Raw genomic sequence first — 17,820 nt, 5'->3', positions numbered from 1 at the left:
TTCACATTTTCAAACTTTTTTCCCTGCAACCATAAGAACAAGAAATTTACCTTTTTTTTTTTTTTTTTTTTTTAATAAACTGAAAAGCTCAGTCTCATACTATCACAGGACTCCAGGAACTGGGACTAAGAGACACTCCAAATAGCATAAGAAATGTCAAAAATCATGAGCTGACAACACTGCATTCCATATTATCCGCCTCTGGATTTCTGTGACTGCTTCTCTAATTGTTTTTTTTAAGACTGTAGAGCGAGGGGCGACTATTGTCTGTGTCTTGATCAGCACCCAGAACACTCTTGGTGTTTTTAAAACAAACCAACCAATCCAAAAATCTAGTGATGGTCTCCCACAGTGGGGCAAAAACAAAAAGTCAGACTATGTAGATTAGCTTTTTATTGTAGAGACAAAATGAAAACAGTAAAAAAAAAAATGAATGCGTGAATAAATAGAACTAATCCTTAATTCTAGCTTCATCCTGTCACTGCAAAGGGTGAAAGAAAAAGTGTTTTCAGGGGTTGGAAATATTGGCAGTATTTCCCCTTGGGCTATTATTTCTAACTCTTCACAGAGACCAGTAACAAAAGAAAAGATACTATTTGTAAAAATCCTTTTGCTGTAATAACTGCACATCTGTTGAATGCAACTTAACATGGTACTTATGCCAGAAATGGAAAAAAAATTTAGACTTAAAAAAAAAAGGGGGGGGTGCTAATTTAAAACTTTTCACTGATCTGCCAAAATACTTCCAAAGCCTATTCTTTTTAAAGCACGTGGCTAATCAGATTTTGTATGGAGGTTTGACAAAACATACATCCCACTACACTCATGATCCACTTTATTTCCCTGTGGTCACAGTCAGGTCAAGAGCAGCAAATTATCAAAAATACAAAGTCACTTGGCACGGATAGGTAACAAAGGTGTTTTCCCTTTATAAGTCGAAAGGAGATTTCCAGTGGCTACAGTCTACAAGGCAAGTTTTCAGAGTTTACAGGACGTAATATTTGAAAGGTACAATGGTATTGCAAAGGTAACAGTAGCAATCCTTACAGAAATTCAAGGTCAGAGATAGCAACTACCTGAAAATAAAGATAAAGTTTCAATCAATGACAGAATCTTAAACAGTTGCTTGCCCAAACTAATGCAAATGGCCACGTTTTCAGTTCTACCACTTTCTTTGGGAATGAAAATACAGTTAATATTCAATACCATGTTAATTTTGTTTCAAGAGCGTTACTCACCATCATTCAAATTCTTGGTAGGTTTTCAATTGGCCAAACATTTTACATCAAGTATAAAAAAGGGACAATTGAAAATAATTCAATAGTTCTATAATTGTTTCAAGAGGTAGCACTAGTTAAGACTGTTGTACAGTCTAATTTTATCTTTGTATAATCATAAATTTCTCTGCATTATCTGCCACTCTTCAATCATAACACTGTACAAATCCTCTAAATGCCTCAGGTTACAAATAGTTCAAATGTAAATACAGGATTATGGAACATTTTTATATGATAGCGTAGGGTATATGTGTAAAGAATGACTAGCCAGAGCATCACTGAGTTTATTCTGAAGCTTTTACTTTAAGCTCATATATCACGAAAGACGTTTAATCTTTACAACATGTATTAGAAACTGAGATGTTTTTATTTCTACCGTTATAAAAAGTAATATAGGAGACCGTTCTAAACCATCTTCAAAATGCAGACCAATCTTTTTTGTATATAAACTGTACACAAAAACAAGGCACTATACATTTTTGGATATTGAAATAAAAAGGTTGATTTGCATAGTTTCTAAAGAAACCCATGCCATAAATACAAATGCTTTGTTCAGTTTAGCACCTGAAGCAGCACTGAGAACAATTCATTACCTATTGCAAAGAGAAACTTTTCAGAATGCATAAGATATATATATGGGTGGTATAGCTAATTCAGTCTAAGCAACTGCCATCCAACTACCTTTCTGTATAGAGATTTTTTTTTTTACATGAAAGTCTTGAAAGTGAATACATATTGCATTGTTAAATACATACTTGTTCTATGTGTTTATATAAATATAAATTCTTTGTAATCCACAAACTAACAAAATAACACTTTACAAAGAGAACATCTTCAAAAAACACATGGCAAGTCCTATATATAGCCAAAGGATTGTTGCAGTAGTAGCTTGAGAAACTACTGTTTAAGTGCACAGGAGAGCAAAGTTAAACACATTACCCTGGGAGTTGAAACAAAGCTTCCAAAGAGTTCTCTTGCACATTTACAATATTACACAACTCAAGATCAGGCAGTATCTAAAAATTTAAGATCATCTCTAATTTCTTTTTTTGAACACTAATACAGAGCAATTCATTTTGCTAATTCCAAGGTGTTGAAAGTGACGATACAGATCCCTCTGGTACTATCACTAAGCGATAACATTACTTAGAAAAGTCCTTTTGCTTTTTTCACATTAACTTGCTTCCAAGAGGGCAGTGCATTGTACTCGTCTCTTGTCATCTCTAAGGCGGCCTGAATTTAAGACAAAAAGACACATCGCTGTTAGGAAAGTCATTTACTAAACTCAAACTGCTCACCAATTGAGTAGTGAAGCTGTCACACGAGAGGTTTGGAATGATTCAATACATGCATGTACACAACAATGTATCCCCCCTCCTCCTTACCTCAAAGTCCTCATCTGAAAGATAAATTTCAAGTTTCAGTGGATCAACTCCCTCAGGTAGAGGCCTAGCTAAAAGATCTGCTAGTGGGTACACAGTTTTGCACAGCTTGGCTAACACATCTTCTACAAGGATTATCTGATTAGAAACTTCAGCATCCTGGAGCAGAGAGAGAGAGGAATAAAAGGAAAGAGTTTAGAAACATGCTACTGAAATCAGCAATCGCAGATTTTAAATACAGTCTCCTCAGGGGCGGCTCTAGGAATTGCGCCGCCCCAAGCAGGGCAGCACGCCGCGGGGGGTGCTCTGGCGGTCGCCGGTCCCGCAGCTCCGGTGGACCTCCTGCAGACGTGCCTGCGGAGGGTCCGCTGATCCCGCGGCTCCGGTGGACCTACCGCAGGCACGCCTGCGGATGCTCCACCGAAGCCGCGGGACCAACGGACCCTCCGCAGGCATGCCTGCGGGAGGTCCACCGGAGCCGCCTGCCGCCCTCCCGCGGCACGCCGCCCCAAGCGCGCGCTTGGTGCGCTGGGGTCTGGAGCCGGCCCTGAGCCTACTACAGAGCTGGTACCAATTCTGCCCTAGCTGGGAATGGTTAGCTGGCCCCTGTATTTTAGAAGTAGACTATGCACATTTGGTGCTAAGCCAGTTCTTTGGCTGGAACAATCTGCTACTATAAAATATTTGTATTTAAGAACACGAGGGCACTTCTCTTCCCTAAGAAACCCCATTTCACCCATTTGTTTACTCCTGCCACCACATTTTGACTAAGGAGGAAGACTTGCAGAAAACTCCTGGAGATAGCCAGTGTCCCTTCTTGGTAATAGTTTACACTTAAAAACACCCTGCATATGAGGATCTTAAAGTAGTCACATGGGCTGGAATTAACTTCATTTCCCTGAAGGGGAAACTGATGCAGTGGCCCAAAGAAATCCCTGTAGATTGGTATTTTGACATGCTAGTATGGAGATTCTGATTTGAATTATATATTAAAAAAACAAACAAAAAAACCCCAACATACTGCTGCTTGTTTTGTTCAGTTACACTGAGACTTTTCCAGGTGTGTCATCCCCACCAAAGAGTGTGTGACATTTTGTATGGAAACAGACAATATTCCAGTCCATGGTTTCAAAGAAAACAGGAACCTACCTTATTGGGAGACAGAGGCAGAGCTTAATCAAGGTTTTGTGCAGCTCAGAGGTGGGACCCCTATTTTATCTTACTAGTTTTTAGGTAGGAGTCAATGTTAAGAGTCAAGAATATTTTTGTTCCACTTCTTAAGTCTTCAAAGAATGAAACATTTACTAGAATGTATGAAAATCTATAACTCATTGAAAACATCTATAATGCACTTGTCAAAATTCAGCCACGTAATGATACTTATTTCTTCCAGATTCCTGAAGTTTAGGTTAATCCTCTGGCGTTTGGGACTTCCCAGCATAAAACGTGCTGGCTGTTGCTAACAACAGCAAACAGAAAAATACAAGCGCAGCAACAGGAAACAATTGCAATAGAAGGTTTGTTTACCATTTCTGTGATCTCAGCTATGTCTTCTCTGTGTTCCCAGCTCGGGAACATATTGGTGAACGTCAAGGGTTCAAGACCAGCATGAATTAGGTAGGATTTCGGAGGTTTCTTTATGTTTTTTCCTATAACATCCAAAATACAAAACGAGAGGTGTTATCTTGCAGGCTGTCACCCTATATTGCTGGGTAAAATTTTAGCTGGGTCCTTCATCTAGACCAGAGGTTCTCAAACTGTGGCCCGCGAGCTCCATTCAGGTGGTCCGTGGATAGTTCCCTCTAAAGTGCACGTACAAAAAAATGAAGGGCCACACACCTAGTTAGTGGAGCCATGCAAGCATGGCTCCCCAGCCACCACCTCACCTTATATGTGTGTTTTCTCCAGGGTCCAGGCACCTAATTAGTTTGGAATTTGGGACGTGCAGGGCTGCAGCGGCCAGGGAAAGAGACAACTTTCCCCCAGCTCCAAGGCTGCGCTGCCGGGGAGAGATCCCCCTCCTCCCCAGCTCGGGGGCTGCCGTGGCAGGGGAGAGATGGTACATCCATCGCATTAGAAAGGTAAGACTACTGATATTAAAATATGAGCTGAGAGATTTTATTTGTAGAACAAAAAACATTAATTTTTTATTATAATGTTTTATATAGCACTTTTATCCAAAGCGCTTTGCAATAGTTAGCTAACATTTGGAAAGATCATTAAGTGGTCCGCTGAGACTCTCAGCAATTTTCAAGTGATCCGCGAAAAAAAAAGTTTGAGAAGCACTGATCTAGACCAGCATTTCTCAGATGCGGCCACCATGGGGCTTTTTTTGCTGCCACAGCCTCCTGGGCTGTGATGGGGGCGGGGCAGGGAGAGAGAAAGAAACGCAAAGCAGCAGCCCCTCCTCCAAGGCTGCCAGCGTTGGTTGGGTGATGCCCCCCTTTGGAGACACAAAAGCTGGAGGAGCAGGCAGCCAGTGAGTTCCCCACCTTCTTGGGGGCGGCTAGCCACGGGGCTTCGGGCTCCATTCCCTGGCCACACAGTGATGAGCTCTGGCCCCAAGCTCACCACGCCCCATCGCTCTGGCCCCCACTGCCTCTGTACCCACCTCCTCAGGGCTTCATTTGTCCCCAGGCTTGCTGGGGCTGAGTGAGTCTGTTGTGACTAATGATTTGGACATGCATATGTGCATTTTCCCCCCCTACAGTTAATTCAGTATTTTGGGAAAAATTGTCAGAGTGGCCACCAGAAAGAGTTGGTGTCCGCACTCTGAGGCCACCAAAAAATGTGTTGGGAGAACCCCTGATCTAGACTGTGCTAAACAAACTTTCTTTTGCACATCAGAGCAACTTTAAAAGGTGTATTTTTCAATATTTTAAAAAAGTGTGCCTATCATGTCATCTCCAGGAATATGTACAAATCCAAATATGTAGCTTACTACTGAAAAAGAACAAAACAAAATGGACTCCTCTCATAACATGCACAATATAAGCCTTCCCCACCTCCCCACACAAAATTCAAGTTTGGAGACCCCGGTGAGAACATCTCAGCTGCCCACCATGTCACTACAGTATGTGGGGAATGCAAGGTGGTAATGGTGGTTAGAAGCTAACCCACACAGACCTTTAGAAAGCAATACAAACACCTGGAATTGTACCTAGAAGTGAACGGGAAATCAGTGCAGTCTATGCAGCACTTATAATATGCTCCCTACGGCCAGCTGGACCATTGCAATTTGCTGCAGTTTGCACTTACAAAGGATCTTCAAAGGATGCCCTGCACACCACACAGAACACTGCAATAATCCCATCTGGAGGTCAGAAAGACATGCCCATATTACACCAAGCGCAGACGGAAAAAGGCACTCTTGACCAGCTCAATTCATAGCAATGAGGGACCCCCGAGTGCTCCTAGATGGTGAATACTCCTGAAGAAGGGTGGACAAACATCCTTAAAATGGAGACAGGCATAATTTCTCAAAACAGCCTCACACCATCTTGTCTGGAGCCTCATCCAGCTCACTCTACCCCAAGTCCCTATCTCAGGTAGGCACCGAGAAAGATGACGACAACATGGCAACTCATGGGTTAGATGAAATGAAGACAAAGCAGCTTGTCATTGGCATAAACCACCTTGCCGTCTCCCCTAGCAGCCTCCCATACACAGAGTATGAGGAATGAGAACAGAACCTTGCAAAAGCTCACACTTGAGCTATTACCAAGCATTCTAGGATCTCAGAGGACAAACAGCACCAATCCAGGATCAAGAGTGATCCTGTCTATTGCACTCACTGTCTGGACTTAAAACTGTGTGTGGTTCATGGTAATAAAAGCAGCAGGCAGATCTAGAAGAGTCAGCATGGATACCTAATCACCATCTGTTACTAGAAAGTCAGTCATGGAAACTACACACTACAGCTACACGTAAACCAGAGAGACAAGGATCAATGAAATCTGAGAGACCAGACACTGCCAGAGTTATCTTCACCACAGTGATCTAAGAACCACCGAATGCCAACTGACAAGGGGGAGCAGAGGGGTTGCAGAAATCTCATAAGTTTGGTGCATACATTCTAGTCTACCAAAGAATGCCATGGGAGTTCTCAAATGAAATCCACTGTCAGCTGGGTCATTAATATTGTTGTGAATTCCACGTATAGATACAATGTAAGGAGTTACGTATATATACTGAAAATGTGGTTTTCATGTCTGTATCAAGGCATTAAGCAACAGCAAAGGTGCAAAACAGATTTTCCGCTAGACAGGAGGGAAAGTGAGCAATGGCGCTCTCTGTGGGGATGTAAATCAAGCATTGTAAGCTAGCACAATGGATGTCCATCTACACATGAAGTCAAACGTTAAGGAAGAGATGTGAAGTCAACAGGGAAGGAGCACACAAGAAAAAAAACCCAATCCACAGGGAGGAGTAGAGGGGGGTTTTGCTGGCTAAGAGTAAAGAAAATGAACTTTGGGGATATATGTAGGAGGCAAATAAGACACAGCCTCACCCTGCACCTAGGAAGTAAATGGACAGCGTGTTTGCATTCATAAAAACGGGCTCTCAAGCAGCCTTGGTTGAAAATGCTGCAGAGGACTTTGGGTCAGATAAACTTCTTTAGATAGGTTAACTTGTTAGTTAAGCTAGCGTGTTATGATTTTATTTCATATGTAACCATTTGTTTCCAATATTCCTACTCACTATCATTTGAATCTTTGATGATAAACTTATCCTTGTTTACATTATAAATATATCCAAGTGTGATATTAAGCAAAATGCTAATTCTGAGTTGACTCTTACAAGTTGGTGTGTTCTGTTTAGGAACCTGGCAGTTCTGTGAGAAGCCAGCATGAGGGGCTGGATATCACAGGGGAACGCTTCAAAAGGACTCCGAGACTGGGATGCACCTACTGTGACACTGCAAGGCAAAGCTAGGGCTGGCATAGCCCAGGGGATTGTGTTTGGGTGGGTAACAGGCTGGTGGTTTTAGGAAGCTGACACCCGAATAGGCACAAGGAAGACTCTCTCCTCACACCAGAGGCAGAGGGTAACAAGGTGACTCACAGTCCTGGGTACCTAGAGAACCATCACAACCACTTGCTCAGTAACTCTGCAAACTGAGCAGTCCATGTTTTGTTTGAGGTCAAACATTTGGTAGCAAACAGATTAGAAAGAATTTAGTCGCACGAAAGAGACTAATCTACAGAGCTTTAATCTCAAGTATCCCAATGAACAAATTAGCAACAAATCAGAATCCTTCAACTACACAATTTAGACAAGAGATTTATCATCTGAATCCTCCTGTTCCACAATTGCATTGTGGAAACTGCTTGAATTTGCCATATAATACTATGACAGCGATTTGAAACTCTGCAATTTGCAAAATTTGTCAGCCTAGTCTACACAGTAAGGAACACTAGTGATACTAGTGGTGGAATATAGGAAGGGTTGCTTGTGACAGATAATGCTCTAATATCGGCTTAGCCATCTGGTGGGACAATTTAATTTTTGAGTGGAGAAACATTTTCATCATTTCAGTTAATGATGTGAACTATGCCCTCTACTCAAGCTGGTTTGCCTTTCTTATGCAAGAATCTGAACTGCAACACACACACTCTCTCTCCTATGCGGGAGCTCAGTGCTCCAAAGCAGTCTGCTGATTTAGCAGACAAAGCTTCAGAAAGTTTCAAGAAAATCTGACAGGTTAGATAAAGAGATTTGTGCACAAAAGAAGCAACGAGTGCTGCTAGGAATATTCAAGCTGTTATCCAAGGATACAAACCAAAGTATAATCTTGTCGTTTGAATGCTGGCTGTAAGCCAAAAAAAAGTAATAAGACACACGTATATTCTTCTGATTACGCACTTAAGTAGATCCTTCTTGCTATTCTCTTACTTTTAGGATAACTGCAGTATTTATATTTCTTGCTATTTAATTGTGCCATCTTATTAGGGCAATGAAAAACCAGTGGTAGTTAACCCATGAAAGATTAATTCCTGTAAAGTTTTCAGCATATCTGACAGGAGAATCACTCAACCCACAGGCCCAAGAAGCTACGAAACCAATAGAACATCATAGCCAAATGGTACCTATTCCCACTGACACTGTGGCTACAAACCTAGCTCCTCCTCCTTCACAGCAATTGAAATCATCCTGGGATTCAGATTGATTTTGGAAGGGGAAGTGCATAGGTAAAATATTAGGACTTTGATGGTGGAAAAACTTGCTACATCAACAGCACAAATAGCTCTTGCAGAACTATACCGCACCTGGAAATGGAGCAAAGGGAGCTTTCAACTCCAAAGCCACCGCAGCTGAAAAATCATAGCCAGCAGATCTACTGCACTTAGCAAAGCAATTAATCAGTTTGTGACACATAATCCCAAGCGCAGACCACCGAGGAGCTCTCATCCTACTTTGCATTAAAATATGAGGAAACAGAGAGGCAGAAAATCCAAACCACTGCAGACAGCATTTGCCACCCTGCTACCATTACAGCCACTGAAATTCAAGAAGGCCTGAGGCACATTCAAGTTACAATCTGCCCCCTGCTCTTTGATGAAAGCCGGGGGGAAAAAGTTTCCATTAACAGGATGCTGTATTGTCTAGCAGCTGGAGCACTGTACTGTGTCTCAGGAGACCTGGATTCTATTCAAGGCTCTTCCATTGGCCTGCTGGATGACCTGGGCACTGCACCTCTGTGCCTCTTCCGTAAAAAGGGGATAATGATACTGATCTCCTTAGTCAAGTGCTCTGAGATCTACAGATGGAAAAAACGATGTAAGAGTTAGGTGGTATCGTCACCAACATGTCCTTCAGAGTCTCAGAACTGCAATAGCCTGCCCAGTCCTCAAAAAACCAGCATGTGGTGCACAAGGGCCTTTCCAACTACTGCTCCACCTTTAACCTCTAATTCCTACTTCAACTGGAAACAACTCGAGGCCAACATGTGAAAAAATCTGCCAACATCCTGGATGTACATCAGAATTCTGCACAAAGAGTGCTCCAGTGGCACAGGAAGAGGACCTCTGCATAGCAATAGATACACATCATGTTTCAATGCTCAGCTTTTTGGTGACTTTCCACACTCAGCCACAAGGTGTTACTGATCCATTTAGGTGACACAACAGGAGTAGATGGCACAGTAGCATAATGACAATCATTCCTCTCCTACCCGGACCCAGAGAGCAGTGATCAGTCACTGACACCTTCTTCCCCAAGGGCCCACACACGTGGAGTTCAACATTTATTCCTCCCGCCTCTCCAGCTCTTTCACATATGAGGGCTTGGCTACACTTGAGAGTTGCAGCGCTGGTGGAGGTTTTCCAGCGCTGCAACTTAGTAACTGTCCACACCTGCAAGGCACATCCAGCGCTGCAACTCCCTGGCTGCAGCACGGGCTGAACACCTGGTCTGCTTGGGGTGTAGCGAGTGCAGCGCTTGTGATCCAGCGCTGCTCATCAAGTGTGGACACACACCAGCGCTGTTATTGGCCTCCAGGGTATTAGGAGATATCCCAGAATGCTTTTAACTAAATTACTCTCTTTGTTTTGTTATGCAGCCTCTCTTTGTTTTGTTGTGAACTCGGAGCTCCAGAGCTCCGGTGCTCCCGGAGCTGCTTATCTAAAAAACAAACACAGCTCCTGTTTGCTGTGATTGATCTGTACCTGAGTGTGAACAATCAAATGAGATAACCCCTGTGAATGAGGCAGGCAGGGAGTGAGTGTTTGCTTGACAGAGAAACAAGCGGGGGCAGAGGGGAGAAAGGGAGTCCGTTGGATGCAGGCTGTTTGCAATTAAGAGTAAGGGGTCGGGAACATTTTCTGATTTTGCAAGGCAGGAAGCTAACTCACAGTGTTGGCTCCAAAAATCCACTCTCTCTCTCTCCCCCGCTCCCTGTCACACTACAACCCACCCCACCCCCCTCTTTTGAAAAGCACGTTGCTGCCACTTGAACGCTGGGATAGCTGCCCATAATGTATCACTCCCAACAGCGCTGCAAATGCTGCAAATGTGGCCACACACCAGCGCTGTTCCTACACAGCTGGATGACCAGCGCTGTAAACTCCCAGCGCTGCAACTCAAGTGTAGCCAAGCCCTGTGAGAGACCACTTGAGAAGCTGGAAGGTGCCACTGACACAGCTCCCAACAATATTTGAGTTGTACAGTTCATTTACCGCAGCTGAAACCAATGCTATTGAGGATGTTACAATGCCACTAGAGATCAGCTCTTTAGTTGTAACTGGGAAGGGTTGGCTCAAACCAAATTGGGGTGATGCTGGTCAGATGGAGGAAATGCTCTGAAATAACAGCTGAGTCAATGTGCTCTTCTTCCAATGACAATATCCCACACCCTTTCATCATCCAACCCCTATTTGTTAGAGAGGTGAGACGCCTCAGGGTCCTTTTCTTTTCATCTCCAAGCTTGAGTCTTTTTCTATCCTCTGCTTCCAAGGAAACTCTATCCCTTCAGAATCCAGCCACTGCAATCCACGCATTCATCAGTTCAAGCTTGGATCACTGTATGTGGGGCGATATATGGTAGCAGTGCAGAGGCTCTAACCTGTGCAGATCATATCTGGTTGTCTGCTTTGTGAGGCAGGCCACTGTGAGCACATCACCCCATGCGTTGCTCCCTACACGAGCTCCCAGTCAGCTTCCAGCTTGTCAGTTCTAAGCCTTGTTCCTGATTTTCAAAGTCATCAACAAATCAGAACCCAGTTACATCAGCAATTGCATCTCCAACCATTCCTTTGGGACAATACACTTTACAAAACCCAGCATGAAGCACATTAGAGCTGGAGCCACAGCATTCAGCATTAAAGGGGGTTCTGTAATAGCATGAATTTCCAGAGATCAGACTAATCCACCATCTGCCCACTTTCCTCTTTGAGAAAGTACACTCACATTACAAGCAAGATGATTTAACTATAATAAAACATTGCTTCCCAACAGAGGCCTCTAATCCTGATGGAAGGATTGGGGGAAAGAATAGACAAATTCCTTGAAGTTTACTAGGGACCTCACAGTGCCGATTTATTCTACCTGGGGAGCACTTAAATACTCTGGTGAGCGTTACTATAGAAACCTTAAAATAGTCAGGATCAACACTGGCACAGAGTAGCTTTCTTATTACCTTTGCAGTATTGGAGTACTGTCTCCATGGCACATTTCCTGTCTGTAGCCCATCGGATTCGAGCTGATCCAGTTATTTTGTTTTCTACAGGCCACCAGCCTTGCCAAAGATACACTTCATGGTGATTGTCAACAAGGAAGAGTGCTATACAGCCAAAGAAGATCAAAAAATACCAGAGATTTAGTCAGTATATGTTTTACTAGGTTTCTCCGTAAGATAAACTCCATAGCCTTGACTAAAATCAGTCTATTTTGGTTGGACAAATGAGACTCATCTTAGAGTCCATCAATGTCATTTGTTATCCAACCACAGAGATTTCTGTAAACCCAAGAAGCAAGGGGCTGAGCTCTGGTTCCCCACAGGAAACAGTGTGCTTTCTTTAGTAATAGTTTGTGTACAAATACATTTAATTGGTTTTAAGTATCTGTAAAGTGGAAATTTCAATCTTTTGTTCTAAAGGTTGAACCCTTCCTGGTTTTACACACACTAAAGCACTACTGCTATTAATTAAACCTGAATTATTATCATGCTTTACTCCTGGGGGAATTCTGTGCCACTGCACAATGCAGAATTTGTGCAGAATTAATGTTCTGTACAGAATTTCCTTTTTCTCTTCAGAACTGATGCTGCAGAACTACTGGCTGTCACTAGGGACTGCTAGACCAGGCAGAGCCCAGCTTCCCAGCTTGCAAATACAGGACACTGCTGGGGGAGCTGGAGGGTTCCAGGCAGCTGCAGGTGGGCACTGGGGAGAGGAGGTACGGGTGTCTGGGCTGGGGGGTGCCCTGAGGCTGGACTCTGGGTGGGAGGGATATGGGTGTCTGATTTGCGGGGCCCCACAGCTGGGCTCTGGGGGGGAAGAGGTCATGGGAGTCTGGTCCTGCAACTGGGCTTTGTGAGGGAGGATGCAGAGAAACAGGAACTGGGTTGTCGTAGGGATTTCTTTAACTTTCTACTCCTGGGGGAATCTAGTGCTCAGAGGTACTTTGAAATAAATCACCAAAATAACTGAAACTGGTATGATCATACAATGTTATTTTGACAAAATATGAAGAATTTTAACATATTGTGCGCAGAATTTTTAGGTGCAGAATTCCCCCAGGAGTTATGCTTACTGCATCCCAGTGCAAAGCAGCATGGGACTATGCCTTTTCCCTCCCTACTTGCTTGTTGCATGAATACTTTTATAGGTCACCATTGTTCAATAACTCCTGTCAGTATGTTTCTCTACTTACATGTTAGAATAACTTGACACTAGGGGTCTCTGTATTTGGGACACTTATTCCTGGATATCGTAGCTGGGATCAGTGCAGTATTTACATCAATAGTCTGCTTCTGTACCTGGTTGTGGGGCAGTGTAGAGATCCTCCTGCAGGAATGGCATGGAATTGACAACAGTGGGATCTCTTGCAGGATATATATATTCAGTGGCTGAGAAGTCTCCTGATGAACTGCTGAGGATGAACAGGCGGGGGGTGAAGTTAAACTTTCCAGGATCTAATAGAGCAAAACACAAAAATGTCTAGTACAACAGGACAAAGTTAATTTGAAAAGCTGCATTTACACTTGCTACATTACACTTTGGCTTTTGAATAATCAGGAAAGGAGACTGGCGATGGCTGGGATAGAAAGCATTTTAGCTTTAGCCACTATTTTGAATCCAACCCTGGCTAGCAGTGGAGGGAGGGATAGCTCAGTGGTTTGAGTATTGGCCTGTTAAACCCAGGGTTGTGAGTTCAATCCTTGAGGAGGCCACTTAGGGATCTGAGGCAAAAATTGGTCCTGCTAGTGAAGGCAGGGGGCTGGACTCGATGACCTTTCAAGGTCCCTTCCAGTTCTAGGAGATTGGTATATCTCCAATTATTACCTTACCTAGTGACCAGCCATTTCAGCTATGTCCACACTACAATTAGACTCCCACCAGCTGAGTGGTACTCATGGGGTTCGGGCGAAGGGGCTACTTAACTGGGGTGTAGACGTTCAGGCTCAGGCTGCAGTCTGAGCCCTGGGGCCCCCCCATCTTACAGGGTCCTAGAGCCCGAAAGGCTACGCTGCAATTAAACTGCCCTGCAAGCCCCAGTCAGCTAGCATGAGCCAGCCATGGCTTTTTAATTGCAGTTTAGACATACCCTTGGTGGCTGACTGTTCTGTGGCTTTGTGAGACAGGCTAACTTCACATATCTACTACTTAACTGACAGATTTTCATACTGTAAATCTGTCTCACAACTATCATCTTTGTTGGCAGTTCCAGAAGAAGGGTCAATGATTAAACACAAAACCATCATCCAATCCCTCCAGAGGAGAACTGCAACATATCTGGTGTATTTTATAGCCCTACAACACAGTAACATGTAGGTGAAGATCACTGGACTGCAATACTACCTTGCAACATGCAATCATAGGCTTTTCGATCTCTCCTTCCTAATGCATCCCAGAATCCCAATGGCTCTGACCCTTCATCACATTCATGTATTGTCACGTTGCTGCTGCTGTGCAATCCAGCTTCCAATGGACATCTGCAACACAAAGAAGTGATGTGAACCCAATATCCTTACTTCCAACATCATCCAGCTTCATGTACTTGTCAGCAGCCCAAACCAGTCCAAAGACTGACTCTCTGACACCGGCACTTCCTTTTTGCCAGCCTAATCCATATGAAAATCAATACAGGAAACAACAATGTAAGGTCTGACATTTCAGTAATGGTATTTATTCGTATGACTGATCACATATGCAGAGCGTGAGAGAATGCTCATGTGAGCTCTTTACCAATTCTTCAGTTTCTCCTTTCCATCTCCTATCAGCGCCTCTTGCAAGCTTCCTTCCCTAGCCTGGTCAGACCCTCTCTCTCATAAGGCTTTTTCTTATCCTATCACCTCTGTTAGGTCATAGTTGAATCTTTACTTTTAGATGCTTTTCTGTCTCCCAGAGATTGAAAACATATTGCTTTAACAGGAATGGCAATTCAATACTGCAAGAACAGTAAGTATATCTCACCCTATTGGGATTGTGTGAAAATCAGAATATGCACATAATGAATGAGGTGCCCTGTCCATTCCTCCTCTCCCAACATGCATCCTTGCTGCAATCTCTTAACCCACTCAAGATCAGTGCTACTGGAGGGTTGCTGGGGGTTTTTCGGGCAGACAGATACATTTAATAATCCAGCTACAGAATACAAATGTCTCCAAGGTATAAGTCAGCTACTTACTGTTCTTTTATTTTATTGGCTGCTGTTCTTCCTACATCCTTTGTGTGAGACTGTGCTTTGCAGCCATGCCACAGATAGATAAGGGCTTTATTTATATTGAGGACAATCATAGACGTCCTGGACCTTAGGCTGCTGCAGTGACATGCTACTTCAAGTAAATTTCCTTCAATGGAAACTTCTCCTCGTACACAGTACAGCCTCCAGTCACCTGGAATGGGCACAAACAGGACAAAAGCTTTATTACATTCTGGCAACGTTACTTCTAATTCAAGATCTTTCCGGATAAATTGCAAGCACTGCATTGCATTACACAGTCTTAAACAGTCACAAAGAGATAAAAGGAAATTCACAGTCAATTTTATCACTGCTCCTTAACCCTCCCCCTTTTCTATTTAGGGTGAACAAGGGACCAATATAATAATGGTACCTTATCTTTTAATGTCATCTCCACTTGGTGAACTGCAATATTTAGGCATATCAAGTCAAGTTCAGGTTTATCCCAATACAATTGCAGCCTTTCCAAGCTGCCACTGGATTGAAAAGAATTTGCCTAGTGTTCACAGAATACATAGTAGGAATTGCAGTGTGTGGTAAAAAAGATCACAGAAGCTTTGTTTTGTTTGAGTAATAGAAGTCCAAAATGACAACATGCAAAACTGCAAGTTCATAATCAAATAATCATTTTTTTGCTATGTAAAACAGAGAAGCACCTTAAAGCAGAGGGGACAATTTAAATGTGTGTACAGCAAAATGAATTTGCTCTTGGGCCAACGAAACACATTTTAAGTTTAAGTGAGGAGTGAACTAAAATGAAAGCACGAGTATAAGCCCCGTGATAAAGATCATCTACAGAAGAAGCTCCACTATTCCCTTTGTTATAGAATGAGTGCTAGTTTAGCCTTCATCTAAAAATCCATTTTTCCAGAAAAGGAGGACCATGGAGCAGAAAAAAAATATATCTAATAAGTGATTTACTTTGTGTATTTTCTTCTTCCTCTTCCCTTCTTCCAGCATGCACAACCATCCCTCCCTGGAAGCACTGCAGAAAGCATGGTGGTTCTTTTCCTTGAAGCACTTGTACCTAGAAATGGAGAGCACCACAATACCGAAACCACAGCAAATTAGTTTAAAGATTGAGGAAAAACTGCCTCTTGGCAGAGTATTAAAAATAGTATAGTCCTGGCCACCCACAAGGGTGGTTTTTCTAATATGTTAAAACACTGACTATTGTTTGAGCTGCCAAATACATCAACATTCAGTGGGACTCATACATGTTGTTCTGGTTAGGAACTGCATAACTAAGAGGAACTTGTACCCATGTTGCAGTGTTCAGCAATCTTACATTTCAGAGGATAATTAGCACTGACTATATTGTAATTTAAATTGGTTTATTTTCAAACAGCATTGAAGTCCATTAACGGCAGGAGCCATCTTCTCAAAGAACTGAGACATTTTGAGACAATAGTTATATGGCAGCCCTATGAAGATTGTAAAAATCATATACAGACGCCTCCTGGGTTATGCAAACCCAATTTATGCAAATCCACACTTACGGAAAAAGTTCTGTAAGCTAGAAATAGGAGGTTTTGGGGTTTTTTTTTGCGTAATGGTCGGGTATACGTTTCCGACTTACGACAATTCAAGTTACGCAAGGCATGCCAAAATGGAACACTTGCATAAGTCAGGAAGCATCTGTACAAATATGCTTTAATATTGCTTAAAATGCTGGCTTCTATGAAGCCTTAAAAAGTTTTGTCATTATCGAACGGACATTGTTGCTTATTAAACGGGTAGGACAGACTGGTTTATAATCACTTGCACAGAATTTGGTATGGGAGGTGTCAAATGAGATCATGTCCTTTGCTCCCTTCACCCCATGCCTGCTCCCCAAGCTATGTCATTACAATACTTTGCAAAGACAATTCAATTTTGTCTTGGCCTGGCAGAAAATGCTTCTCATGGGGCTTAGCAGAATGACTGGAGCTCTTTGGATACTCGTCGTGTGAGAGAATATGGATTAATTGGATTCTGAACCTGAAGGCAGGGGATGTATCTACAAGTTATGCCTTTACCTACAGCAGGGGGAAGGAGAGAAGAAACATTCTTCCTCAGACTTCCCAGAAGGCAGATCTTGGAATTACATAATCCACAAAGTAACCAATTTGTTACAATGCTGGAATGTTGTTCTGCAAGTCCAAAGGGGACTTTGGAGGGCTGTATATGTATATGTAGTGGCAATAGGTACAACTTCTGCATTAAAAGGGAGCCAAAAAAAAAAAAAAAAAAAGAAGATGATCCCCAAATCCCACCACCACATTTACTCACCAAATTTGGGTATTTGGACAGTACTAGAATTTTTTAGTACAGTTTTCCCATAGCACTTTCTACATAGTGGGTACGTCGGCAGCTCACCTGTGCTCCTCTCTCTTCATCAAGCTCCACAGTCATCAGTGCTGACGTCCCCTTCTCGCTCACTGTGGAGTGCCTCCCTTGCCAAAAGTAGTACACACACTTCTCTTTTCCAACAGCCCTTACTTGCTGCTCTCCCTTTTGTCTGCTTCCAACTGCAAAACAAATGGCTCACGTTGAAGGAAAACCGCTATTGCTAGCGTTGTGGAGCGCACGGCCGGCCAGCCAGCCAGCTCAGTGATGTGAAATCCAGTGCAGCACTGAATACCCGCACAATCTGAGAAACATTAAGTCAAGCAGTGCAAGATGCATGTGCCAATTCTTCACAGGGACATCATCTGGTGGATGTAAAGCTGCACGCACAGACTCCACTGACTGGCCAAAGGCCTCCAAACCAGAAGAAG

General features: G+C 43.0%; 1 protein-coding gene across 1 annotated transcript in view; it reads right to left on the bottom strand.

The window, feature by feature from the left end:
• Positions 1–435: 435 nt before the first annotated feature.
• Positions 436–17,820, bottom strand: part of SVIL (supervillin) — a 97,429-nt gene continuing 80,044 nt past the window's right edge. Inside the window, exons 30-38 of the mRNA XM_045005286.1 lie at positions 17,420–17,571; positions 15,983–16,088; positions 15,008–15,215; positions 14,179–14,312; positions 13,137–13,292; positions 11,796–11,939; positions 4,187–4,308; positions 2,663–2,818; positions 436–2,510 (exon numbers count right to left, since the gene is read on the bottom strand). Of these exons, the coding sequence (XP_044861221.1) occupies positions 2,424–2,510; positions 2,663–2,818; positions 4,187–4,308; positions 11,796–11,939; positions 13,137–13,292; positions 14,179–14,312; positions 15,008–15,215; positions 15,983–16,088; positions 17,420–17,571 (1,265 nt within the window). The 3' untranslated portion in view covers positions 436–2,423. The remainder of the gene's footprint in view (positions 2,511–2,662; positions 2,819–4,186; positions 4,309–11,795; positions 11,940–13,136; positions 13,293–14,178; positions 14,313–15,007; positions 15,216–15,982; positions 16,089–17,419; positions 17,572–17,820) is intronic.

The sequence above is a fragment of the Mauremys mutica genome, chromosome 2 (assembly GCF_020497125.1).
Source record: "Mauremys mutica isolate MM-2020 ecotype Southern chromosome 2, ASM2049712v1, whole genome shotgun sequence".
NCBI lineage: Eukaryota > Metazoa > Chordata > Testudines > Geoemydidae > Mauremys > Mauremys mutica.
Note: the sequence above shows the minus strand (reverse complement) of the source record. Positions and strands in the feature narration are given on the sequence as shown.